General features: G+C 57.2%; 1 protein-coding gene across 1 annotated transcript; it reads right to left on the reverse strand.

Annotated features, from left to right (window-relative positions):
• Nucleotides 1-11,284: 11,284 nt before the first annotated feature.
• MATN1 (matrilin 1) lies at nt 11,285-21,033 on the reverse strand. The gene is made up of 8 exons (XM_036025653.1): nt 20,864-21,033; nt 18,740-19,086; nt 15,758-15,980; nt 14,728-14,853; nt 13,865-14,281; nt 13,119-13,271; nt 12,457-12,535; nt 11,285-11,801 (listed from the first exon to the last, which is right to left on the reverse strand). Exons 1-8 carry the CDS (start codon nt 20,955-20,957, stop codon nt 11,750-11,752), a joined length of 1,491 nt encoding a protein of 496 aa, XP_035881546.1. The 5' UTR covers nt 20,958-21,033; the 3' UTR covers nt 11,285-11,749.
• Nucleotides 21,034-26,124: the final 5,091 nt, after the last annotated feature.

Below are 26,124 nucleotides of genomic sequence, written 5' to 3' on the forward strand. Positions count from 1 at the left end.
CCCATCGCATACCACCCCACTTCTACTGACATTGCAAACAACTTAATGAAATCCAGGTCCCGCAGTCAGAAGGGTGCTTGGTTTCACCGTCAAATCATTCTTGTTGTGGGCTGCAATTTGGCTGGAAGCAGGGCTTGCCTTTTCTGTGATTGTTTCCAGTGGTTACCCAGCTTTCTGCCTCTGCAGGGCCGGAGAGGCAGCCCGAGGGCTGGGCAGGCTGCAGATGGCTGGCTCTGGCTCGGGCAGGGCCCCGAAGGAAGGGGCCAGTGTCGTTGCCAGCAGTTGTCATGGCTTACGCCTTCTGCAGCCCCACTGCCCTGAAAAGTCACTGGTTTTAGCCAGGAGACAGTTTAGTTTCTGTCTTGGTCTCTATGTTACTTTTTCTATCCACTCAGCTCTTCAAAGCAGATGGGGAAAGGCAGGGAGTGGGGCCAGGAAGAGAGGGGTGGGTGGGGCACATGGGGACAGTTTTAGGCTCAGCATCAGCAGCCAAATCTGCTCAACAGTGAGACAAGTTGCTCTGTGAGGTGATGAGCTCACTGTGCCTAGAAGCATTCAATTATTACAGGTCAGCACAGAGAGGGCTTCCTGTATGATAGGAAGAAGCTGGACTCCGGTCATGTCCTGTGCTCATGTCCAGATTCCAACGTTTTTCTTTCACCTCGTTTCTCTGAATGAGTTTGTTGTTTCAACTCTTCTGCAGAGATTCCTGAATCCTAAGGTTCTGTGAGCCCGTGAGCCCGTGAATGCACCTGTGATCCCACAATTCCGGGATTCTGTTTGAAGGCAAGATGCTCAGACTCTGAAATTCAAAGATTCTATACCACACTCTTGAGTCTGCAAAAGACATTCTCATTCCAAGACTCTGCGCATCTCAGATGCTGTGAATGGTGCTGGCGTATTCAAAAACGCCCCAGCTGTGTGAGGGATGGAAGCAAAGGTCTTCTTAACCTTTTGGTATCTTCAGAAAGAGGTTATTCAGCCATTTGTCTCCAGGGACCTCTCGGCATTAAAAAGTGGACTTCCAGGGAGTGCCCATCCCTGTCCCCCTTCTCTCTCATCCCCGCCTGGCTCGCCCCAGTCTCTCCCTTCAAAAATCCAGAGTCGGGAGGGTTGGTCCAAACACTCCAGAGGTTCCCACCATCACCTTCCACCTTTGCTGGAACCTGGTTACTCTGCCAGCAGAAAGGGACTCTCCCCTTGGCTTTGAAATAGTCTACAATCTGCTTTCTTTTTGGAATCTCCCAAACGTGCTTCCCCTGGGGACTGTCCCCCAGCTTGAGAAACAGAACAGGGACACCAGCACCATCTGCCCCACCCCCCACTTCACACCAACGTCAGGTCGCCACCCCTGCTCTCCTCCTGCACCCCCCGGCCCCCTGGGTGGGGAAGTGTGGGCTGCACCCCTGCTCGCCTTCACGTTGGGACCTTCTCGGTGAGGGCGGTGTCTTGAGAGGCACCAGGGTCTTGACTGGGTCTTGAAGCCCCAGGTAACACGAACTATTAGAAAAAGCCCTGGGGAGATGTGGTCCCAGCAGGACACTTTAGGGATTTTTTCCTTTAGCATTAATTATGACAATCGTATCAAATAGCAGTGGAAATTTCTGGTGCATCTCCCCTCGGTGTAAGCAGCAGGAGTGGGAACCCGGGGCCCACGCTCACTCCAGTCCCGTCTGGCTTTCCTGACCCACTCGCCCTGCCCATCACGGCGGTCTCCTCCCTCGGTCCGCGTGTAGTCGGGGGCTCTCAGTGGGCTCAGAGCCGCAGCTTCCTTCGGGTTCAGTCTGGTTTCTCTGGGAAGGAGGTGGGTCCTGGGGAGGGAAGATGTGGAGCCCAGGCAGGGAGGGGCGGGAGTTCTGGGGGAGGCTGGGGACGTCCAGTGGGTCCCCCAGGATGTCCCGGGGTGGCCCCTCCCCAGCTGCCCCGACCTCCGCAGGAAGTGGGGTCCCCAGCGCACCAGCAGCAGAGAGGCAACCTGGACCCCAGAGCCTGGCCGACTTGGCCGTGGAGGAGAGGAACGGGGGTGACAGGGCTTCAGTCCCGGGCAGTCTGGAGCAGAGGCCTGCACGTGAGGGGGTGGGGGGAGTCACTCAGGGCCGGACGGCCAAGGTCACTCAGCAATCTGCTTCCTGTGGCCTCAGACCCAGCCGGCTGGACCATCTCTGCAGCTGCTGCCCAGGACCCCCGGACCGCATGTGGACAGGGGGAGCCCACATCCAGCCTGGGCCCAGGCCTTTGGCTCAAGAACAAGACAGTGGCCGGCTGCCTCTGCGTGGGGAGAGCCCTGGGAAGCCAGAGCCGTCAGGGCCAGAGCAGAACCCTGCGGCTTCATTACTCCCCTGGCCCGATTTCCACTTGGTGCCCAGGAGCTGAGGTGGCTGCTATGGTGACCGCACAGACAGGTGAGGTTCCGGGGCAGCGCCAGGACTACTGGACCAGGGGAGGGGAGCTGGCCTGGGAGGGGGGTGGTGCAGGGAGCCCTGCCCTCAGCAAGCCTCACCGGTGCTTCACACTCCTCGTGTCTGTGATCTTCACAGCAGTCCCATGAGCCTCAGTTAATGTCTCCACTTTTCAGAAAACTGAGTGTCGGTGATACATGTGCCCGAGCCGCCCATTGGGTAGTGGTCAGGACTCCCGCCCAGAGAACGTGATTGTCCTCATGCCCTGGGCAGCACAGACGGCAACCAGCCACAGTCACAGGCTCCGTCAGGCAGCCCAGGGCCCGGGGCCCGGGGCCCAGGGCCACAGGCCAACGTCCGGGAGGACCCTGGACCGAGATGAGGAAGCTGAGGCTCACATCGTGGCCCTGCCACCTCTCCAGTGTGTGAACTTGGGCCCTTCTCACATTCAGTTTCCTGGTCTGAGGAGGAAGCAAAGGCTCACAGAGGTGCCCTGACCTGCCCAGGTGCCTCAGCCACAGGCAGAGCCAGGCTGCACCCCAAGGACCTCCCCTGGGGCTCACGGGCCTGTCAGTGTCCCCCACTCTGGCCCTTCCTGGGATCCTTGCCTGCTTCTCGCCATCACCACCCCCCACCCAAGCGATATTCAGCCCCTCCCTTTGGAACAACTCGAAGCGGGCTCCCTTTTCCAGCTGGCCTGGCCCTGGCCGAGGACACCCACAAACTCAAGGGTGCAACGCTCTACCTGCTTCGAGGTTTCTGACACCATTAAAACACAGGTGTGATTGGTAAAACAGTTAATATTGGTGTCTGTTCGTGCATCACCCACACTCACCTCTCAGACTCCAGCGAGTACTCCCCACTCCACTGAGGAGCTCAGGCCTGCTGCGGAGAGGTGGGGGGTGGGCTGGGGGTGGGGGTGGGAGGAGCGGGAGGAGGTGGCATCTGGGTGGTCGACATGGCCCGGCCCAGGACATCGGGGTTCTCTTTGTCCTGGGGGGGCCCCACCCTCGCCTGCTGCCCCAGGCTGGGCCTCGGCAAAGGAAACACTGTGCTACAGGCTTTGGGAGGGAGAGCCCCCGGGGAAGGGATCGAAGGCCGTGACGGCCCCAGTGGCCCCCAAGCGTGGGGTGCCTGTCGAGTGCTCCCCGCATGCTCTCCCCACCAGTCCTGTCCTGGAGGCAGCCCCGGGTTTAGGACACACTCCCAGCTCCGCACCACCCACAGCAGAGAGTCTGGGAGGCGCTCGCTGTCCCCGGGCCGAGCGCGCCTGCCAGGAATGAAAGCAGGAAAGTGCAAGGGAAACTCTGATACCGGGAAGAGGGAATCATTTCCTCGGCTGCGGCCATGCCAGCCGTGCGGGGAGACGGGCAGCGAGGCCTCCAGATGGGAGTGGGGGCTGCAGGGGCCCCGCAAGGGGTGTGTCCCAGCCTGCACTGCAGCAGGGACACAGAGGGATGTGGCCAGGGGGAGGGGTCTAGAGGTGGGGCCAGGACCCTGACTTATGAATGCCAGAGAGCAGCGGAGCCACAAGGGGATTCTCCCCAGAGGAAGGAAAGCTCGGGGCCAGTGGGGGCAGGCAGGCCTGGGTGCAAGCCCCAGAGCCTCGACTTGCCTCTTCAAGGCCCTTCTGCTGAGCCTCACTCTACCCGACCTTTAAAATGGGGAGAGTCTTCTCCCCAGTTTGGCGTGCAGAATGAATGAGGTTAGCACTATCAGGACGATGTTATACTCATAGTAACTGCTGGTATATGTTAGCTAGTCATAGGTTTATATTTATATTTATATTATACTATAATATAATATATTATAGTATATTATAAGCTGTAACTTCTTACAGCTTATAATATACTATAATATATTATTATATAACATGTTTCAATTTTATATTTATATTTATTATGTATGTGATTATATCATATTTTATTTATATTGTTACTTAACTAAGTATACTGAAATAAGTATACTTAAGTATTATATATGTATTATGTATACTTATATGTATACTTATTTATGATACTTAAATAAGTATTATATGTATTAATAGGTATATGTAATGTATTATGCGTACTGTATATACTATAAATCACTGTTTACGAGTTATCTATCATTATTTCCACTGCAAGCCTGTGGGACACAGAGAGGGTACATATGTTCCGTGTGGCCTAAATGGTTTTCATTTTTCACACGTTTATTCAATCCACACACAGGTTGTGGCAAAAGGAGGTTTACGGTTGTAAGTAGGCAAAACACAGAATTTATTCTTGTATTATTTATTAAGCATTGTTTTATTTTCCACATGAACAACTATATTTGCCCACCCCGGGTTTATCGAGACCCTGGGGCGCAGTCACACCCTCTCCGAGTGGCTGACTCGGAAAGGACAGGAAGGTGTCACCGTGGCTGTTACAGTGCTGGAAGTTCAAGTTCAGTTCACGTGGATGAAGTGCAGACTGCGTGCCTGGCATGGCTCAAGGCCCTGTCAGCACAACGAGGCTCAGAGGGGTGAAGACTTTCCCAGGTCGCCCAGGGCCTGAGTGTCAGGCACGGAGTGCCCCCTGCAGACCCCAGGCTCCGCCACACGGTCACCGAGCAGGGCTGCCGCTTGCACTTCATAAGGAACCACATCGAACCCCTAGAACCTAAGGTGACAACAGGAAGGGACACATGCTGACCTGTTCATAGGTTTTCGTGAGGGAGGACAGTCCCTGATCAGGAGGAGCTGCTCCCTCTGCCTTGGGGACCTGTGGCTGAGGGGACAGCCGGCCCGAACCCTGGCGAAGAGGCTCTTCCCGACTGAGCTCCGACGGGCACTTACAGCCTCTTTCAGCTGTCACACCCCGTGCGGAGGGAACTGTTCTCCCCATTTCCCAGGTGAGCAAGCTGAGGCCCGGGGGGCAACCACGGACCCAGTCACACCCCAGCTCTTCCAACTGTGGACTCTGTGTTCTCTCCAGGGTCCCTGAGGGGGCTTCCTGGGGCCCCCACGTTACCCCTGCGTCTGAGTCTCCAGTATCTCCTCTCCCTCCCTGGGCTGCGTTTATCTTGACTCAGAAACAATTGCATCCTAACTGGGAGACAGAGGGCTCCGCCGTTTGCCTGAGAGGCAGGAGACAGTAAGACACTTCCTTGGGGCACTCCTGCCACCCCCTCCCCGACATTCAGGTCTGAGCTGCCACCCCCTGGTCCAGCACAGCCGCTGGACAGGCCCTGAGAGACCAGAGACCGTCCAGCCCAGGCCCCCGTAGGGCTCCTCAGATGATGGACGGGAGAGCATCCAGCTGGGGTGGGGAGGAAACAACCATCTCTGGGGAGACACACACCGGCCGTCTGTCTGTCTGCCTCTGCAGGGAGGTAGGTCGCTGCCCTCCTTGGGAATCTCAGTGTGTGGGAGGGAAGGGACAATTTAAAGGGGTTAGAGTAGGTGCTACAGCGGACGGAAACTAGCCCAGCTCAGTGAAAACAGCTGAACCCCATCCCCCAGGCTGCGCCCGGCCAGCCCATTCCTGGGCCAATGGTGCCATCCTGTGGCTGGATTCCTCCACAGCAGCCCAGGCTGGCCACTCCAGCCACACTGAGATCAACTTTCCCTCCAGGGTCCAAGAAGTCCTTGATATCATCTTCTCCAGCGTCAAGGGCTCACTTCACAGGCAGGGACACTGGGCCACCCAGGGAGCAACAAAGGGTGAGTGAGAAGAGTCGGAAATCAGAGGCCAGCAGGCCTGGGCAACAGCCAGATCTTACAGGACCTAGGGTGTCCGACTACATTTCCATTTTATCTTGGAGACAATAGGGAGCTGGAGAAGGCTCTTGAGCAGGGGTGTTCACTGTACGACCATCACTCTGGCACCAACATACATAATGGACTAAGAACAAGGCAGGGAGGCTGGTTAACCTTCCATGGTCCCAGCCTGTGGAGAAAGAACGAGCGCTCCCTTTCAACACAATGAACCTGAACCTCAGCGAGGCAATTCCTGGAAAGAGCCCTGACTTTAGAGTCAGGGTTTCAGGGTTTGAATCTCAGCCCTGCCACCTGCTGGCTGTGTGACGCTCCAGGACTGGCAGCCTGGGTGTCCCCTTCCGTGAAACAAACTTACGAAATGACTCCCCGAGAAGTCTGAAGTAGAAATGGCATAGGTCTGTCCCCTAGCACCTAAAAGATGACCAAAAAACGGGACCACCTAAAAGGGTGACCTAAAATCTGAATCTGACCCAGATGCTCAAAGGTTGCTGCATGCCCAGGAGCAGACACATTCCGTCCCCACATCCACGTGCCCTGACGCCCACTGAGCCCTGGGGGGCTCGGACACCCGCCCCACGGCGGCTCCTAGAGGAGGCAGGCCCACGCCAGGGTCGCAGGGAGCCTCTGAGCCGCTCCCGCCTCCTCCGGCATTAATTGCGTTTGCGTCTGGAACAGATGGCATGCTGGGACTACCCCCTCCGCCCATTTTTCACAGCGCATTGGTCCAGGAGAAAATCGTGTAATTAAAAGAGGAGAAATGCGGAACAATCCCCTTAGCGGACTTTGCCATCTTCCCTCTCTTGTAAATCCATTAATGAACTGTAATCGCAAATACAAACCCCTTATTGAAACCCGGTAACCAGTTCGCTGGGGGCCAAGAGACTCCCATTGTCGTCCAAGGCCTGAGGAAAGAAAGAAAGAAAAATCCTAATTAGTTTAGTACTGTTTATCTATATTAAAAAAAAATCGGTTACAAAGTAATGTGTGTTCTGCCAATAAACTGGCTGCCCTGGGGAAATGCTGGCTTTCCTTCTTTGTGGGGTTTGCTTATAAGCTCCTGTGAATCAAACCGAGAGCAGAGGGAGGGGAGGGAGCGACATGGAGAAAGTGTGGGGGCCAGGGGTGGAGGGTGGCTGTCGGGAGAGTTGTGATGAGTTAGCAACAGGAGTCTGGGGATGAAAGACGCCCACATGCGGCTCCACCTTCCTCAGAGCCGCCAGGGCGCATGTGGAGCTGCGGGCTGTCCGGAGGAAAGGGCGTGCCTGGGTGTGAGGGCATCGAGGTGAAGACCAGCGTCAGAAGTACAGAGAGACCGCGGCCTGAGGACACTGCTGAGCCACCGCCTGCCCCTCCACCTTCAGTCGGGGGACCCCTCAACTCCTTCCACATACTTAAGCTGGTTGTTGTGAACTCCCTGTCACTTTAATCGGACTTGCCCAAACTCGCCCCGTTCTGGCCCCTGTGCCTGTGGTCCAGCCTCCAGGTGGCTGCTCTCGCTGCTTCTCCCACCAGCTGCACCGTGCCCTCCCCTCTCCTGCCACAGAATTCCTCAGTCCTGCAGCAGGAATATTGGAAACTTCCCCCGACCAATGGCTGGGTCCTGGGCTCAGGCTCCCTCCATTTGCTGCTTTCATGGAAAAGCCTGAAGCTCAGCCCCACAGGCCCCAGATCCCAACCCAGGTCAGCTCAGCCAGGACTGGGGACTGAGCTGCGCCTGGTGGTCAGAGGACACACAGCAGCCTGGGTCCCACCAGCTCTCAGCCTCTGGGCTGTGGTCCCCCACAGCCTTTGCCCTGGGGTCCCCTCCCGGGCCCTGGGCTCTGATCAGTCTCTCTGTCCAACACCTTCTCCGCCCTCCAGCTTGCTCGGTGGGGCCTGCACTCCCTGCCTGGCCTCCACCTGCCCCTCCTTTGGGAGCCCAGCCTGCCCGCTCTGCTCTCAGGCACCTAGGTCCGGCTCCAGGCTCCTACAGGACCAGGTCCACCCTCCCCTGAACTGTCAGCCTGCTGACTGCCCGGGAGGATGATGGGGGAAGTGAGAAGCCATTGGGATCATGTGAGCACCTACGGTGTGCCCAGAGCTTGTCACGCACGCTCACAGGCAGCAAAGCTAGGGTCATGCCACTGTTAAGAAAGGCCTTAGCTTTGGGTAAACCTAGGAATCCAGCTCCTCCACTTACTGAGACAAGTCCCATCACTTGTAAAATGGTGGCACCATGGCTAACTCATAAGGTCACTAGAAAGATTCATCAGGACCCTCAGGGAAGGATTTGCACCCAGCCCAAGGACTCTCGACCTCACCCCAACAGCTGGCCGGTCATCCTGCCCCGGACCTAGCAGGCCAGCCTCAGAGTCCCCATGCCCCCCGCAGTGAGAGATGAGGGTGTTGGGCCCTGCCCATCCCAGCTAAGGCCTCTGCACAGCCTGCCTCACACCCAGAGTGTTTGCGGGAAGAACACGAGTCCCATTTATAATTAGAAACTCTGGTCACACACTTCCTACTGACACCTCCTCAGTGGTTTCACACCCCCTTCCAGATCGAGGCCCTGCTTGCACCCTCCGGCTGGCGCTGCTCCCAGGGAGCCGGGAGTTGGTGCCGTTAGCAGGACGCCTGTGGGCCAAGGCCCCTGCTGAGGAGCAGAAGATGCACAGAGAGCCATGGCGCACACTCAGGGTGGTCTCCCAGCAGGCAACAGGGGCTCCAGGTGGCACAGCCTCTGGAGGCCAGGTAGCCATAGCATCTCAAGGAACACCAGTGCCAGATGGGTGCACGGGAGGTGTTAAGAAGCTGACAGGTGTGGGCGTGTCCCTGAGGCCCAGAAACCACCGTCCAGATGGCAGCAGTGACACCAACTGCACCCTGGATGCAGAGTGTGGGTGCAACGTGCTGCCGCTCCCCACGCAGCATCTTGTTTGCACCCGGCAGCCCCCCACGGGGTGGCACCGGGGTTTCTCTCCCACAGAAAGGCGAAAGGCCCTGCCATGTCGCCCGGTCACTGAGGAGTGCTCTGGAACCCAGGACTGGTCCAGTCACTTCCCAGAAATGAAGGGCAAGAACCAGGGCCCAAAGGCCACCAACACAGGTGGAAGGAAGTGGAGGCGAGGGGACAGCCGGGTCGGGGCTGTCACAGGGCACGAAACAGAAACCCACTCCACCGTGCTGAGCTTCGCTGCGAAGGTTTCCCAGGTGTCTGATTGAGTGGTCCCACGAGGGGAGCCGGGCAGTGACCCCACACGGTGGGTGAAGAGTGGCCACAAAGTCCTTGTTACTGTCCCCCATGGAGAAGAGGAGTTGGTCTCCCCATTCCTAGAATTTGGGCTGGCCCGCAGCTTCTTCGACCGATAAAATGCAATGAAAGTAATTCAGTGCCAACTGGGGTGGGGGTGCGCCTCAGACCTGGAAAGCTTCCGGGAGCCCTGAGTTGCCCTGTGAGGAGTCCAGGTCCCCTGCTGGAGGGACCTCACAGAGAAGGTAAGGCCCTGAGACTACATCGAGAGAAACTGAGAGAGAGAGAGAGAGAGGCCCTGCCTCTCAACCATCCCTACGGAGGCCACAGTCACGTGAGTGGTCATGCTGGAAGTCCCAGCCTGGCTGAGACCCTAACAATTGCAAACCGTGGGTGGGCACAGAGCCCAGGCAGCCCACGGGATTGAGGCAACAATGAGGCTTGTTTGGAGCCAGCCTGATTTGCAGAGGTTCGTCACACAGCGACAGACAACTGGAAAGCCATCAGCAGCCCGGCACGTGCTCCTCTCTTCTCTCCTGAGGTTGGGGGCCTCCAATCTCCGCCTTTTAGTGCGCCCAGAAGATAACACAGACGCCCCCCTCCCCAGCTCCAGGACCAGCGGCCAGGTAGCTAAGGTCCTTGTGTCCAAATTCCCAGAAGAGAGACACCAGTTGCCCGGCCTGTCTACCCACTGACCCAAGCAATCAGCTGAGTCCCAGAGGCCGGCCCTGTGGGGGTGGGGGGCAGTCTCAGAAGAAGGGACGGGTGGGCTGAGCAATCGCCACAGGGGTGTGTGGCAAGGAGTCTCCTCAGACAGCAGGAAAACCCCTGGCCCAGATGACGGTGGCCGGGTCCCGTTCCGGGGTGGTTAGGTGACGCCACGCTGCCCTTGGGAGGTTGTCTGCCGTGCGACTGTGGCCCCCGAGTGCTGCTGCTGGTGTCGTTCTGCCTCCCCGAACTACCTCTAAGGAAGAAGACCTGCCAGGATGCTCTGAGCTTCTTGTAAAAGCCTTTTACCTGCTCTCGAGTGTGAATCTGGTAGTAACACTAAAAATGCTCCATTAAACTAGGATGAGTTCAGAAAATCACCTAAGCTCCCCAGCTGGGAGGTGAGGGATTGACATTCCAGAGGGGGGGCTGATCCAGAGGGGCCCGGGGGAGGCCGGCAGACCCCGGTGGGGTTGGGGGGACCCGGGGGTGAGCGGTCTTTCCCTTGTGCTGTCCCTGGGCGGGGGTTGGGGGGCTGTAGCCGTCTGTGTTGGGGGTAGGGCGAAGCTTCTGAAACACGAGGAACCGACAGAGAGGACTCCAACGTGGGCACCTGGGCTGGGACCCTTCCCGCCACCTCTCTCTCACACGCACTCCTTGTATACAGCCCAAACCCACTGTCTTGTCCTCCAGCTACAGGGGGGTGGCTGGGCACCCCGCTCCACTCTCAGTCCCTGAAGAGCAGGGACTGTGTCTGTTTCAGAAGTGGCCCCTCCCCACCGTCTGACATGGGGTGTACACTCTGTGTTTTGCCTGAATGAATGAATGAATGAATGAAGCTCAATCAGGAGCCACAGCTCCTCTTCTCTGTGCCTTTTTCTTTTCAGGACCTGGAGTCCTGGATACACGTCCCATTGCTGCAGCTGGCCCAGCGCTGAGCCAGTCATTTCTCCCTGGGACGCTCAGCTCTCCTGCCCGTGGAGACGGGGAGGACTCGGGTCTGCTCTGGGCAGCACTGCCAGGAACATGAAATGAGACCATGGAAATGAATGTGTCACTGGAAGGCAGGACAAACATCAGCGGGTTTGGGGCTTTGGAGCCGTCGCTGCCATCGCTGTTCCCACCAGTGCCACCACCCAGCTGTGCCCCTCATCCGTCCTTCCCCCTGCCCCCCCAAAATAACCACGCTGCCTCCGGCCCATTCAGTGCTTCAGTCAAATCACATTTTAATTGTTTTTCAGAAAGGAATAGAGAGAACTCGGAAAAGATTCACAGCACTCGCAGTCATGAAGGGTTAACTAAAAAGAGGAATATATTAAGCTTTTGGTTAAAAAATGCAAACGCAGTCCCAGTTACACTCACGCTTGTGTACTTGCTCTTGCACTGCTCCCAGGCACACCCTGGCCCCCGGGCACACACGTGCACACACACTCACACACGTGCTCGCGGACACCACACCCTCCCAGCAGACACACTCAACACACACTCCCCTGAGCAGGGCTCAAAGGCAGGAGAAGGTGAGGCCTGGTGCCACCCCAGGGGCGGGGCCCCCCACCTACCCTTCACTAAAGGACAAAGCTAGACTAAACTCAGGGCTCTAGGGGACACACGCAGGACTCCGTGAGCTGTGCTTGGGACCGAGAGGTGCAGGTGCCACAGTGGGGACCAGCAGCCTTAGACGATCCTGTTCTCCATGATGGCCAGCCGCTTACTCACAGCCTCCAGTGGGCCCAGAGTTAAGGAGTGACGCAGGCTGACAGAGAAGGGAGGGAGGGAGTGGCACCCACACTCAGGGCCCCCGCTTCCTGTTTCTTGCAGAGTGCCCCTCTCAGGGCTTTCTCTCACTGCCCCCGCCCCCACCACAGCATGTGATTTCCCTGATGTCCAGCCTCGCCCGTCCACCGCCCTCAGAATGGTGCTCTCCGAAGCCCAGCCAGTATGATGGCCCTGAAGGCCCAGGCCTGCCCAGGTGTGGGTGTCAGCCTGCTGGGCCCCCACCTGGTCCTGACCAGGCCCATCTGAGCCGGGGCCGGTGTTGGTCACGTCGCCAAGAGCCTGAGAAGACAGGTGTCCACAGGTACCATGTTTTCCTAAATGTGTCCAGGACTCTGTGTGTCCATCTCTAGATCCTGAACTCTACCTCAGTTTCTCCATTTACCCTCTAGAAGCCACTACTTTTGACAGGGTCGGTCTCAAAGCCGGTGTCGGCCTCTCTGGCCAGCACCCAGCCCGTCTTCAGCAGGGAACAGGGAAAGGGAGCCTGCCCCAACCCCACCACACAAAGCAGCACAGTCCCCTCTCCTCTCCCCACAGTGCCCAGCCCCTGGCCCCGGCCCCTGGCCCCTCCCCTTCCCTGTGTCGGCCTCTGGAAAAGGATATGCTTCTTAGTCAAGGCCTGCAGCAGCCCCTCCACTTTGGCCTGGAATTTCACAATGGACTCACAGTCACACGGGTCTTCCTCTGGAGTGGACCGGAAGTGGAGAAAGACAAGGTCATGGTAAGTGGTTGCCAGGCAGGGAGGCGGAGCAGCCACTGCCCAGAGCCAGGACTAGGGAGTCTAGGGGAGTGTGTGGCCTGGAACACCTGAGGGGCAGAGGTGTGTAGGTTCTTGAGACAGAGCTCCTGGGAGTGATGGAGGGCGACCCCTGAACGTCTTCCTGATCGCCCAGAGCCCTGATAAAGGACTCCAGTAACAAGGATTCCAATCCCAGCTTCTCCGGTTATTAACAGTTGTTCTACCCCTCAGGCTTTGGTGTTCCTGTCTGTGAAGTGGGGATAAAAATGTTCCTACCAAATAGAATGGAATGATTTAATCCTTGGAGACCACTGAGGACAGTGTCATCCATGTAAGGAGCATTTGGAAAATACACGTGTGCTGGCAGTAAGAGTTAGGCTAGCCAGCCCCCTCCTGGTTCTGCCAACTCGTGGCGCCACCCCAGCTCCTGCTTCTCCCCACCCAGGTCCAGTTCCAGGATGGCTCCATGCCCCACCCCCAGGGCCCCCCCCCGCCCCTCCCACCCAGGCCAGCCCTGGCCTCACTCACCCACACAGATCTTCTTCTGCAACTTCATGCCAATCTGGTTGATGGTCTTGAAGTCAGCCGTGTAGAAGTAGTGCTCTGCCACGGGCTCGGAGGCGATCTCCCTCAGCTCGTCCTCCACGGCATTGCCCACACCCACCGCAAACATCTTAAAGCCTGCCAAGAGAGCCAAGACAAGCAAGGATGGTGATGGAGACAAGCAGCAATGGCTCAGCCACTTGCAGGATGCCCGGGGAAATCAACCCCAGATACCTCCTGGTGGCAGCTGCTGGAATTGCAGGCACAACGCCTGGGACAAAGATACTAAGGAAATCAACATTTATTGAGATTCTGCTCTGTGTCAGGCCTGCACTAACTTTTTACACTGGGAGCTTTGTAATCTCGTTTAACTCTTGTAACCATCATCCAGTGGTTATTATTACCCTCACTTAATCAGTACTTAAACTAAGGCTCAGGTTTATCCCAAAGTGGGTAACAGTTGCCTTCCAACAGTTGGTATGTCCTTGGGAACATTCAACTGGAAAAGTTCCTCTTACTAAAGGACCATCAAAACAAGCCACGTACTTTTTCTGAGGCCTCAGTTTTATCACCCATATAAGAAAGACATAGATGAACGAGTCCTTTCTCGTTCAGATTTGAAGCTGGGTTGCGGGCGCTGATCAGCATAGACACTAAGATAAATTACAGTTGGGGTTTGCCACGCAGCCCTGGTCATCACTGCTGCTCAGGGGCCAGGAGGGACCGCCTACCAAGGTCCTTGGCTTTCTTGGCAGCGTCATTGATGTAGTCCTGGCTCCGGCCGTCAGTGAAAACGATGCCCACCTTCTGGGCGCCAGGCCGAGCCCCACTGGACACAGTGAAGGAGTTGTCGATGAGGTACTTGAGGGCAGCCCCGGTCATGGTGCCCTTCTCCATGTAGGACATGTTCCGCACGGCCGCCTTGATGTCCTTCTTGGTGTGGAAGCGGCCCAGCGGGAACTCCTGGCGCACAGAGCTTGAGTACTGCACCAGCCCCACCTGCGCCAGCTTGTCTGACACATCCAGCGTGTCCACGATCTGGTTGATGAACTTCTTCACCAGCTCAAAATTCTCCGGCCGCACACTCTTGGACCCGTCGATGAGGAAGACCAGGTCGGTAGCCGAGCTGCCCCCGCCACCGCTGCAGACTGGGGAGTGTGAGAAGGCAAGGAGATAGAGCTGAAAGGCGGTCGTCCCTCTGGCCCCTGGCTGGGCACCTCCCACACGCCTCGCTCTGTGCCGAGGTTCATCCCATCTTGTCCTCAAAGCTCTCTCTATAAAGCCAAAGTTCCTGGCCTGTGTTACAGCATTGGAAACTGAAAGATCACAAGGCTCAGAGGTAGTGGCACCAAGATTTGAACTCAAGACTATGTGATTCCTTTCACCACACCAAACCCACCACCCTCTGTGTCAAAAAGGGGAAATCAGAAGACAAGTTTCAGCCAACATCAAACTCTAGGAGGGATCTACCACCTTTGCAGACTGGCCCAGAAGGCAAAGTGTGGGGAGACTCAGAGGGGCTGGGGTGTAGCCAAGGCCCCATCCCCTCCCTGACCCGCCCTCCCCATGGCTGCCTGTGTCCAGCCCCACTGACCATTGCAGGTCTTGCCATCACTGTTCAAGGTGAAGCCCTCTCGGCAGGCGCAGGTGTAGGAGCCCGGGGAGCTGATGCACACCTGCTCACAGTCATGGTCTCCTGTGGCACACAGGTCTGACACCACTGTGGGGACAGGAGGAGACTCGGAATCTCACAGCCACAGGGCCTCGAATATCTCAGGCAGGATGGGCCCACACTCAGGGAAACTGCGGCTCTCAACTACGTGAGGCCCAAGCCCCAGAGCCTCATCCCAATGCTGGAATCACTGCACCAGGGCTGACATCCCTGAAGAAGGTGATAATGCTGATGATAAAACTAAAACTTCCTGCTAAAAAGGTAAAGACCACAGGGGCGGGAGCTTTTGTGTTCCATTCTGTTCACTACTGTATTCCATGCGTCTAGAACAACACATGCAGCGAAGCGCACAGCATGCACAAGACTTTCGACAAGTATTTGTTAAATACCACCTATAGAGCGCTATGCCATGCGTTACTTCACAGAATTCTCACAATAACACGCATGGTCTGCTTAGACTCATCTTACAAATGGAAGGGAAAGTCCCTGCCTTGGCCCCGCCCCATCCTACTCGAGACCCCGCCCCTTCTGATTGGTCACGTCCCAAAGACGGCCCACAAGCCCACCTCGCCTCTTCAAAGGACTGTAAACCTCCTGCCGCCCAGTGCCCAAGCCCCTCAGACCCTCCTGCATCAAGAGGACACTTTAGCACCTAACCCCTCCCACCGACATCCAAACACGCACAGGGTTTTTTTCCAGGCCCTCTCTTTACTGGATTCCTGCCTCTCCTAGGTCCCTACCAGGACCCTGCCACATAAAAGGGGTCTTGGCATGGCCTCTCCCCAACTCCCTTCAGCCCAGACTGGGGATCCGCTCCTGAATCAGCCAACCCTTACCCGGTCAGCCCTGGCCCCGCCCCAGCTCCTAGCTCTATCTCAGTCCCTGCCCTTATAGGCCACCGCCCCTGCCCCGCCCCTCAGCCCCGCCCCCGTCCTGGACCCGCCCCGCGCACAGCAGAAGGCCTCCTGGAACTTCTTGGACAGTTTCTCGATGACACTGTAACTCTCCACGTAGTCCACGTGCTCCTCCTGCGGCTCGCTGGCGATCTGGCGCAACGTGGCCTTGTCCACACGGCCCACGCCAATAGCGAAAAGCTCGATGCCACTGGCCCGGGCCCGTGCAGACACATCCTGCACGCTGTCCTGGGGCCTCCCGTCCGTCACCACGATAACCACCTGCCACACATGGGGAAACGTGTGAGGAACGGGCCCCCCTCGAGGCTCTTTGTCCTCCAGTAAGCCCTGGGACGGCTGGCAGAAGAGGTGACTGAAGCTAGTTGGTTGCAGGTGAATCTAACTCCCCGCCAGGGTTCTGCCCCAGGGAAGAGGAAAAGGCTAGAGGAAGAGAAGACAGGTTTCCTCTGACTGAAAGAGACAAGGCTGAGGTGTTCCATCTGACGGGCTTCTGGATGTCTCCTACTTCAGGCAGACAGAGGTCAACGCCATGCCTTCCCCCGCCCAGACGGAGGCGCCTGACGGATGGCCAAGCAAATGTGCCCAACACCGTGCAGTTCTGCATTTTGGCCACCAGAGGGCGGCAGAGAAAGGGAGCAAGTCCCCCATAGATGCCACCTTTTCTCTCTCCATTCCCAGATGCTACTTGTCCTTTCCACAGAGGAAACGACTGTCTGCTGTCCTCCCATAAGGCTCCCCTGTTCTGCACTCTGGAAAGGGAGCCAGGAGGCGACGCTGGCGCTGAGCCTGGCCCTCATCACCTCGTGCCTGAGCCTGCCCTGAAGCTGCGTCCTCACAGCTCTACCAGAGTCTAGAACTTGGCATCCAGCCCCCTGGGCTGCTTCTCTGCTTCTGACCTGGACCTGCTTCTGATTCCTGGGTCCCCACTCTTGGCCCCGGTGGTTCAGAAAGGCCCGGGTTAGAAATGCAACCCCACAAATCACAGCTCAGCTCCGACCCTACATTTCTTCATCTAGGAAAGGAGCTTATGGTGAGGTTCAAGTGAGATGATTCAGAGTGAGAAGCCAGGAAGGGGAACTGTTATTTGTGGTGTCATTGCCCTGGTCCCCTGGGGAGTGAGCTTGCACGATCTCTTCCCCTCCAGAGTCTGGGCTCCTGCACTGACAACCTAGTTGAGACGACTCACTGCCACATGCCTTCCTCTGAGGCCCAGGCTCCTCGAGTCCCCCTGCAACCCAGTCTTGGGACTTTCAATCCACCTTGAAGGACTTCCCACAGGTACAGTCTAGGCTAAACCCCTAATGTCCGGCACCAGCTCCCCCAGACCTCTGTCTCTGTTCCAGCTAGTGGAGGAACTCTCCTTACTCACCCACCCCAGGCCACTGGCCTGAGCTGGGGTAAAATGGTTAACTCTGCAGATGTGGCAACTATAGATGTCTCCACCACCCCCTTCACCTCTCTCCATTAGGATCGCCCGGGGCCACCACACCCTCCCAGTCGCCACGACCAGTCAACCTCATGTCAAAACCTGTAACTGACTCCCACACAATAAGACCCACAGGCCGCCTAATGTGCCATTTCTGCGAGGGCCGTGATGACTGGGGCTATATGCTGCTGTCTGGGAGCACTTCTACCACTTATTTGCTGGGCTCCGTGCTTCAGCTCCCTGGGCCTCAGATCCCTCCTCTGCAAAGAGGAGACACCACCTCTGAGCAGCACTGTGCTCATCCGACACTTATGTCTCAGTTCTGTGCTGCATGCTAGAGGGGGGTGCACAAGGGGGTGAGAAAGAGTGCTTCTCGGGGCTGGGGCCCCAGGCAGGCAGATGGCGCATCCTCAGTCCAATCAGAGCAGTCAGTGATGGGGAGGTGCCAGAGCCCGTGCAGGAGTCCTGAGCCCTGGGGGAGAGGACACCTGGCTGGACTCACAGGCCCTGGGCCGAGTCCTGAAAATGTCACGTGGGTGCAGGCCTGTGGAAACGCTCAGTGCTCCGCTTGGAGCCCTCGCCGACTGTGCGTCTGGGGAACATCGCCTCATTTGCCTGAGCCCCTCCCCTCTAAGACAGCTGTCCCGACTTTTTGGCACCAGGGATTGGTTTCATGGAAGACAACTTTTCCACAGACCGGGGGAATGGGGAGCGATGGTTTTGGGGTGTTCTTGGTGCTGTCAAACCTCTCTGCTAATGACGATCTGTATCTGCAGCGGCTCCCCAGCACGGGCATCACGGCCGCAGCCCCACCTCAGACCACCAGGCACTAGATTCTCATGAGGAGCCTGCACCCTAGATCCCTCACACGCGCAGTTCACAGGAGGGTTCACGCTCCTGTGAGAATCTAACGCCGCTGATCTGACAGGAGGCGGAGCTCAGGCGGTGATGTGAGCGATGGGGGCGGCTGTGGATACAGTAGAAGCTTCCCTCTCTCCCCAGCCCACTGCTCACCTCCTGCTGCGCATCCCAGCTCCTAACAGGCCACAGACCAGTCCATAGCCTGGGGGGTTGGGGACCCCTGCTCTAAGGCTTATATTTTTTAATAGCTAATACTTATTTGGGGCTTCTGAGGACTTTGTGCTTATGAATTCACTTAGCCCTCCTGAGAGCCCCTTGAGAAGGCATTATGTTACTCCCGTTTTATAGGTGAGGAAACTGAGGCACATGAGATGAAGTAACTCACTCAGAGGCTAGTGCGGTGGGGCAGGGACTTGAACCTGTACAGGCTGGTGGCAGGGTCCACGCCCTTACCCGTCATGTAAACATCAGAACTCTCTCACTCTGCCTTCAAGGAGAAGGACTGGCTGGGAAGCCAAGGTCAACTAGACTGAAATAATCCTGTCCTCACCAGGGATCAGAAGGATGGGGAAAGAGGGGCTCAGCTCCACCACCTCTCTTGGTTGGGTCTGCTCCCCATCTGTAAATGGCCACCTCCTCGGGGTATGGGGAGAACTCCAGCATACGCCAGCAAAGCTCTCAACACCCACTGGGAGCCTGCAAACAGCTGGACCCCAGCATGGGGGGCACGTACCTTGCTGATGTCGGGGGAGTTGGCACGGCCACCCTCGGCATCACTCAAGGCCTGGGTGATGGCGAACTGGATGGCCAGACCAGTCATGGTGCCCGTGGACAGCGGCCGGATGCGGCGCACAGCCTGAAGCAGCGCGGCCTTGGAAACGTGGGCCCGCAGCGGGAACTCCTGCTTCACGGAGCTGGCGTAGTTGACCACGCCCACCCGGGTGGCGTTGGGCCCCACGTTCAGCGACTCGATGACCTGCGACAGGAACACCTTCACCTTCTCAAACTCCACCGGCCTCACACTGCGCGAGCTATCCACGACGAACACCAGGTCCGTGGGCCGGGTTCGGCAGAGGTGCCCTGGGAGGGGGAGGATGGAGATGACAAAGAGCAGGGGGCAGAGGTCAGGAGGCGGGGCCAAAACACTCAGACAGAGGAGCAGAGCTTCGGGGCTACTTAGGTCCAGACTTGAGGCCTCAGGCAGAGCAGACTGGACTAGAGCCTTTGCCAGCACGTGGGCACTCGGCCAAGCAACTTGCTAAAGACCCCACAGCTCAGCTCCTGGGAAGGAGAGGCTCAAATTCTGGCCTGGGGTAACTCACCTCACCTCTCTGAGCCTCAGTTTCCTCATCTGTACCATGAGCTGATTACCCCGTCCTCACAGGATCCTCTGAGGATGAGAAAACGCGCACGCAGGGTGCCCGCCTGGGGCGGGGCGTGCAGTGAGTGTTTGGGGAGCTGCAAAGGTGAGGGTGGCCTTTCCAACCCACTGCTCAGGTCTGAGCCTGGAGCGCTCCTCAAACAAGGGTGGGCTGTTTCTCCAGGCTGGGAGGCTGGCCCGAGGGTGGCCCTCCAGGGTGGACCCACCTGAGGCCCAGCACAGTGCCCATCAACACGGCCGCTTGCATCTGGACATCAGAACAAATCAGCAAAGTGGACCCAGGCTCCCGAGGCCTGCGAGTGCCTGCTGGCTGGTACCCAAGGGTAGGGGAAGGGGCCGAAATTTCTAGTAGCTGCCTTGGCAGGCTGTCCAGGTAGGCCCCTGAGACACAGCCCCAATGAAAGATGTCTTCCCAGACACCTGGGAGGCAGCACCGAGTGCTGGGAAGTGCTTGGAACTGAGTGAGGGAGAGGGGGCTTCAGATCGTGGCTCAGGCACCCAGGGGCCCTGAGCAGGTCCCTGTACCTTCAGGAGCTTCTGCTTCACCTGCTCAGTGGGGAGGAAGGCTACTGCTTGATGCAGTCACGGGCCTGGGCCCACGGCCAGCAGGTCTCAGTCCAAAGAGAACTGAGTCTGAACTGAGCCGCCCTCTCCCACAGGAGGTGCAGGAAGGCGCAGGAACCGGCACATCTGCACAGCTCACCCAGCCACCAGACACCATGCCCTACGCCCAGGCACCAGAGTCACTCAAGGGACCTTAGAGATGACCTTGCAGCCTCTCCTTGGTCCCCACTAGATAAGGGCACAAAAAATGGGTAAGCTGAGGCCCAGAGAGGGAGAGGGAAATAGCAGTGAATCAAGAGCCAGGAGGCTCTGGAGTTCTCTCACTGTGTAGTCTTAGGTCCTCCTCTCTCCAGCCTCAGTTTCCCCATCTGTACAGGAAGAGCTGGGCATTTGAGAATTCAGTACCCAAGGCTGAAATTGGGAGTGGCTCAGTATGCAAGGGCTGGTGAGCAGAAGTGGTGAGCACCCGCCCCCACCTCCCATCCCGGCCCCGGCGGTAGGCTCATCATCACAGAACCATGAGCTCAGCGCTGGGCTTGGTGCAGCTCCAGACCTCAGCTGCTCTCTGTGGGGCTCCTGCCCTCAGTGACCCAAGAGACAGCAGTCCCTGCAGCATGCACGGCCCCTGAGGGCAGCCCGTGGCTGAGAAACCCCAGGAAAGATGCTGGGGCTCCAGAGAGCAGCTCGCTTGTGTCCCCCGACAGAACAGACTGAGGGCCACCCCAGCCCTGGCTCTTAGGAGTGTCACCATCTCTGTCTGCTCCTGTGCTAGCCCACTGGCCACCCCGCCTCCCTGCCCCTCTCCTCATCTCTGATCCCATTTAATCTCTGCCCATCTCAGTGCCCAGTCCCCCAGGCTGCTGGCCAGGGGCTGCTCCTCCATCATTCCCCACCTCACATAGGCCCCCTCACCTCTGGGCTGGGGGGCGAGGCCAAGTGTGCGTGGGACCAGGAGCAGCAGCAGCAGACCGCAGAGCACGAGGCTGGCACCAGAGATGACCCTCATGGTCCCAGCAGCACGGGCAGCAGCCGGCACAGTTGTGGAGGGCAGTAGGCTCCTGGTCTTATCAACCTTGCTGCCCAGCCTCCCAGCCAGGAGGCCCTGCCCTGCCCCTTGCCTCCTTGTGTGGGGGGTGGGGCCCGGCTAAATGGAGGTGTGTTTGTGTGTGTGTGTGTGTGTTCCTCCCTCCAGAGAGGGAAGGGAGGAAGCCGGGAAAGGGAGTAAGCTGCCTGGCCTGGGCTGGAGAGGCCCCTCCGACCACAAGGGCTCCTTTGCCTCCAGAAGCAACCAGAGCTCGCAGCTGCAGGATGGAGGGCGTCTCCCCCAGGGGCCAGAACCTACGCTGCCCCGAAGCTGCGACTCTAGGCCCAGGGAAACGGAATGCCACAGCCTCATGCCCCAGCCCTGTCCCACATCCTCATCCCACACCCAGACTCTCCTCTTACCTGCAGTTTCCACCCCGATTTCTCATTGCACACACTTCCCCTCTTCCAGCTCAGCTGTCCCCTGCCCCTCCATGCAAGCCCTGCTCTCCAACTACACCTGGGCTCTCCGAGTTCTCTTCCAAGTCTTCGCACGTACAGGGCAGCCTGCCCAGAATGCTTTTCATGGCACTCACTCTGCCAAACCGAATCTTTCAAGATCATAATTGGAGTAGCGTGTACATTAGCACTTGGCACATGCCCGGCAGCAGAGAAGGCAGCTAAGAGCACAGGCCTGGACCAGGTTAGCTGGATTTGCTACATACCACCTGCGTGACCGCGGGCAAGTCACTTCACCTCCAATTCCTCATCTGAAAACGGGGTGCTAACAGCGCCTACCTCCTAGAGTTGATTAGAGGAACAGAATTGCATGAACTATCTCATTTAATTCTCTTGACAACTCTATGAGGCAGCTAGTATTATTGCCCTCATTTCCCAGATGAGGAACTGGAAAATCAGAGAGGTGAAGCAGCTTGTCTGAAGTCACACAGCTAAGTGGCACTGCCAGAATAGGGCCCCAGGTCGGTACCTTCTCCACACCCACCTCTTCCCCACTACCCCAGGTTATGCCGCCTCTCTGCGCTTCTGTGTATTGTCTGTCTCATCCATGAGTGGGTAAGAGTTTGGTTGATTCATGTCTGCACGCAGGCCCAGCCCAGGGTCTTGCACGAAGGAGATAAAAATAAAGGCTTGTCAGTAAAGGAACATAACCCAGAATGGTCCCTGGAGCTGCAAGGTCCAGTGGTCGATAGGATAAAGTGAAAGGAGCGAGGGCTTGGCCACCTGAGTGACCCAGAATCAAATCCACTTCTGCTGTTGACCAGCTGTGTGTCCTAGAGCAGGTGACTTAACCTCTCTGAGCCTTGACTTGTTATCATGCAATGGGAGTGGCAGTACCTGGTCTGCCCGCCTCATGGGACCGTGAAAGGAGGCAGTGACAGGACAGAAGCAGAGACGGGGGCCAACGAACTACACTTTTCCCTGGGGGTAGCATCGTTACCACTTAAGACCTGTGCACTTCACTCTATGTAAATTGTGCCGTAATAAAAGGAAACATACAGACATTTTCTGCAAAATGATTGCTGGGCACAGCTGACCCAGCCAGCTCTCTCATGGCCTTCATCAATAGTGGTGGTCACTCGGTCTATCACTATACTCCTCTGTTCTCTCGACAAACCTGAGTGATGCCAGCAGATCCGAGCCTCTTAGCCCATTTGTCAGATGAGGCAACTGAGGCCCAAAGAAGTTGGTGACTTGTCTGAAGTCACCCAGCCTGTTTTGAGACTACACCAAGCCTGGAACTCAGGTCTCAGTCCCCTTTGCCCCAGTTTTAAAGAGCAAGGAAATTGAAAGCATTTCCCTCCGACTTCCCCATTTATGTTTCCTTTGTTCAGACAGCTCACAGCCCTCCCCAGCTCCGCAAACCAGGAGGCTGCTGGCTTCTTTTCTCTGCACATCTTAAGTCTAACTCTCTTCCCCAGAGACGACTGCAGGTGTGGTGACTGTGGTCCTTCAGACTTCCCCAAACTGTGTGATAAGTGCGATACCTGCCTCCCCTCCAGCAGGTCAGCTCCCTCCGAGCAGGGGTCTCGCCTGCCTCGGTCACCACTGAGTCTCCAGGACGCGGCATGCTGCCTGGGACAGGGCGTGTGGTGTGCGAATGAAGAAATGAACTACAAGAAAGAACTGGTGCAGGCGGGTCGGACCGGAGTCAGCCGTGGTGACCGACGGTGACAGAGGCAGAACGCTCTGCCCGTGGCCCTGCTGAAGGCGGACGAGGAGAACGTGAGCTCGGGTCCCCTCGCCAGCCGCCCCCTCTGCCCGGTGGACAGGGCTGTGTCCAGAGCTGAGGGCACAACGCTCCCTTGGCCGGGGCGGCAGCTGGGCCCATGAAACGGCTCTTTCAGCTCGGGCTCTGAATGGCAGTCCTATGGCCTCCTCAGAGGAACACAGGCGCCTTTTCTGGGTCACTTCTCTGCTCATTAGCGGAGCCACAGAAATATGCTACAGGTACGTTTTCAGGAACGGAGATGGATCCCGCCCCCCCAGAAAAGGGGGCAGCTCTCACATTCCACAGCAAGAGCGAGGGCTTGCGGGGAAGGAGACCTGGAAGTTCAGCATATACATTGAGAAAAGAAAATAAATATTTGTGTTTTTAAAATGTGAAACATTTTTCCCCAGGAATCAAAATCGGGAACAGTGGGTCCGGTATGGGCCAGAGAAAAAAATGCGCCGAGGGGCCTTCCTCGAGGCTGCGCCCCAGTCAGAAGGGCTCCCGCTGTTCCTGCTCCTTGTTTTCACACACCTCGGGTTTCCAGAAACTTAAAGCCTGTAGTGTTTCACGGGAGAGGGAGAGCATGTTTGCGATAGAGCGAGAGGGCCCTGGGCGGCGTGCATGCAGCTGCGGCTCCGTGGAAAGTGCGCAGGGCTCCCCCAGCGGCCCCCAGGCTCAGTTTGTCCCTCGAAGAGCAAACCGGGGTCTCTCGAGCTCCCGTCACAGAGATGCAACCTGGCTGGTCCAGGGCGGCGCGTCCCCTGTGTCCTCCACTCACTGTCCGCACGGTCCGGCCGCGTCCACACATACCTTCCCCATTGTGTTTATTTCATCTTTCTCTTTAACTCTCAATCCACTTACTTGTTGGGGGGAAAAAAGTCTCCTCCTCCTAAGAAATAACAGCTGTGAAATCACTGGTTCGATGTAGTTTATATATTTACCCCACTATGCCTTTAAATAAATCTGAAACAAATTACATTTCACTTTTTCATCCACTGAGCACCAGAAGTGACCTTGTGCTCTGCCACCGGACTCGGGGGAGTCCCGGGACGTGGAATGACTCCAGGATCAGACGGTGCTGGGTGGGCCTCTGCCGTCCACCGGCTGCGCTGACCTCAGGTGGCCCTCGTCACGTTTCTGCTGTCGAGTTTCCTGTCTGCGTGTTGGGACATCGGTGGCAGTGTGATGGGGGCTGAGGAGGAAGCGTATTGAACGCCACCTCGTGTTGTTCTCACCGCTGCTTAGTCAGCACGCGGTTTCCCGTCACAGGGACAGTGAGCAAGGCGGCCTCATGTAGCGGGGGGTGGGCGCCGTGAGAAAGTCCCCCCGCTTCCCCTGCTCCTTGCTGGACTGCCCTGAGATGTGCTCCTCACCGTCCCTCAGAGGGTCCCCAACAGCAGTGAGCCCCAACCGCCCACAGAAGTGAACTGTTTGCTAAAGCCCTTTTGATTGGCTTTTACCCCGTCCCACCTCACGTCCCCTCGCACTGTGCTTGCTGGGACCAGTTCCCCAGTAAACCACGGGCACTAAGTCTTCCTCTCGGGATCTGCTGTGGAGGAATTTAAACGAAGCTGAGGCAAAGCTTTCTCAAGGATGGGGGGGTGCCCAAAACGAGCTGGTTTTGGGGTCCTCCTAGGGGAGGACAGCCCTGACAGGTGGGGCAGGTGAGGGCGAGGAAGCAGGGAGCCTGTACGGGGGCCCCCGGGGCCCCCTGGGATCTGCGGGGCTCTGAGCAGAAGACACATCCTCCTCTAGATGCACTTGCAAATTATTCCCCGTTTTATATTTCCTTCAGTTACCCCCAAACCAGCAGTTCCGTTAAGGTTTTTCAAAAGAAGAATGCAGGTTGTCAGGCTCCACCCCAGACCCAGCAAAGCTGCATTTCTCAGCTCCCTGGGTGGTTCTGATATGAGTAAACCACCCCTGTCATCCAGCCTCCCGTACGAAGCTTCAGTTCTCTGTCTCTGGAACACCTCTGGGATCGGGAGCTTGCTCTCTCTCCCCCAGAGCGCTCCATCCACTCCTAGGTGAGCACACCCAATGACGTGCGTACCGCGTTCAGTGACCCGAAGATCAGGGTCACGCCCCCCCACCCCGAGCTATCCTTCCCTAGTGAAAACATCCTCTTTTCTTACAAACATCCTTTTAGACACATAGACTTCAGCCCCCTAGCAGCCTGGTGCCAGCTCCCAGGAGCAGTTCAATTTGTCTCTTTCCCTCCCTAAAGATTTGGGCTCTGGATGTAATGTAATCCTCCAACCAGCAGAACGGAATACATTTTTCTCCCCATTTTCCAGAGTACCTAACCGGTGTTCATGCAGCCTGAAATCACTCCCCCTTAGCCTCCAAACACAGCCTCTGGAGACCTGGGAGGAACACACGAAGATGCGTGAACAGTGCTCAGCTTGCTGTTTTCATCCTTGAACTTCAAAGCCCTGGACCTACCCTGACAAGATTTCGGACGTTCTGTTGCTGCTGCTGTCACTTATGCATTTAAGGAGGAAAAAATAAAACTTCCTCCAAATTGGGAAGAGGTGGTACTTTCATTTTCTATTGCTATGTAACAAATGGCTGCAACTTTAGCAGCTTAAAACAGCAAAAGTGTGGGTCAGCTGCTACGGGTCAGAAGCCTGGGCACAGCCACACCGAGCTCTCTGCTCGGGGGGGCCCCACAGGCTGAAATCCATGTGTCTGCTGGGCCGCATTCCTTTCTGGGGCTCAGGATCCTCTTGCAGGCTCCCACAGTGGTTGGCAGAATTCAGCGGCACCTTGCAGGTGTCAGACTAAATCCCGCCCCCAGCCCTCCTGCTGGCTATTAACCCAGGGCTGGGCCACTCTCAGCTCTGCTCTCAGCACCCACAGTTCCTCACCATGGGGTCTCCTCCCAAGCCTCCTCATGCTTCAGATCTCTCCTGTG

This window comes from Phyllostomus discolor, chromosome 5 (assembly GCF_004126475.2).
Source record: "Phyllostomus discolor isolate MPI-MPIP mPhyDis1 chromosome 5, mPhyDis1.pri.v3, whole genome shotgun sequence".
In the NCBI taxonomy this organism is placed as follows: domain Eukaryota; kingdom Metazoa; phylum Chordata; class Mammalia; order Chiroptera; family Phyllostomidae; genus Phyllostomus; species Phyllostomus discolor.

Excerpts from the sequence above, each read along its gene's own strand:
- MATN1 (XM_036025653.1), bottom strand. The coding sequence starts at position 20,957 with ATGAGGGTCATCTCTGGTGCCAGCCTCGTGCTCTGCGGTCTGCTGCTG. Across the intron at positions 19,087-20,863 it reads CCTCGCCCCCCAGCCCAGAG|GGCACCTCTGCCGAACCCGG; the intron begins GTGAGGGGGCCT and ends TCCCCCTCCCAG. Across the intron at positions 12,536-13,118 it reads GCAGAAGAAGATCTGTGTGG|AGGAAGACCCGTGTGACTGT; the intron begins GTGAGTGAGGCC and ends GGTCCACTCCAG.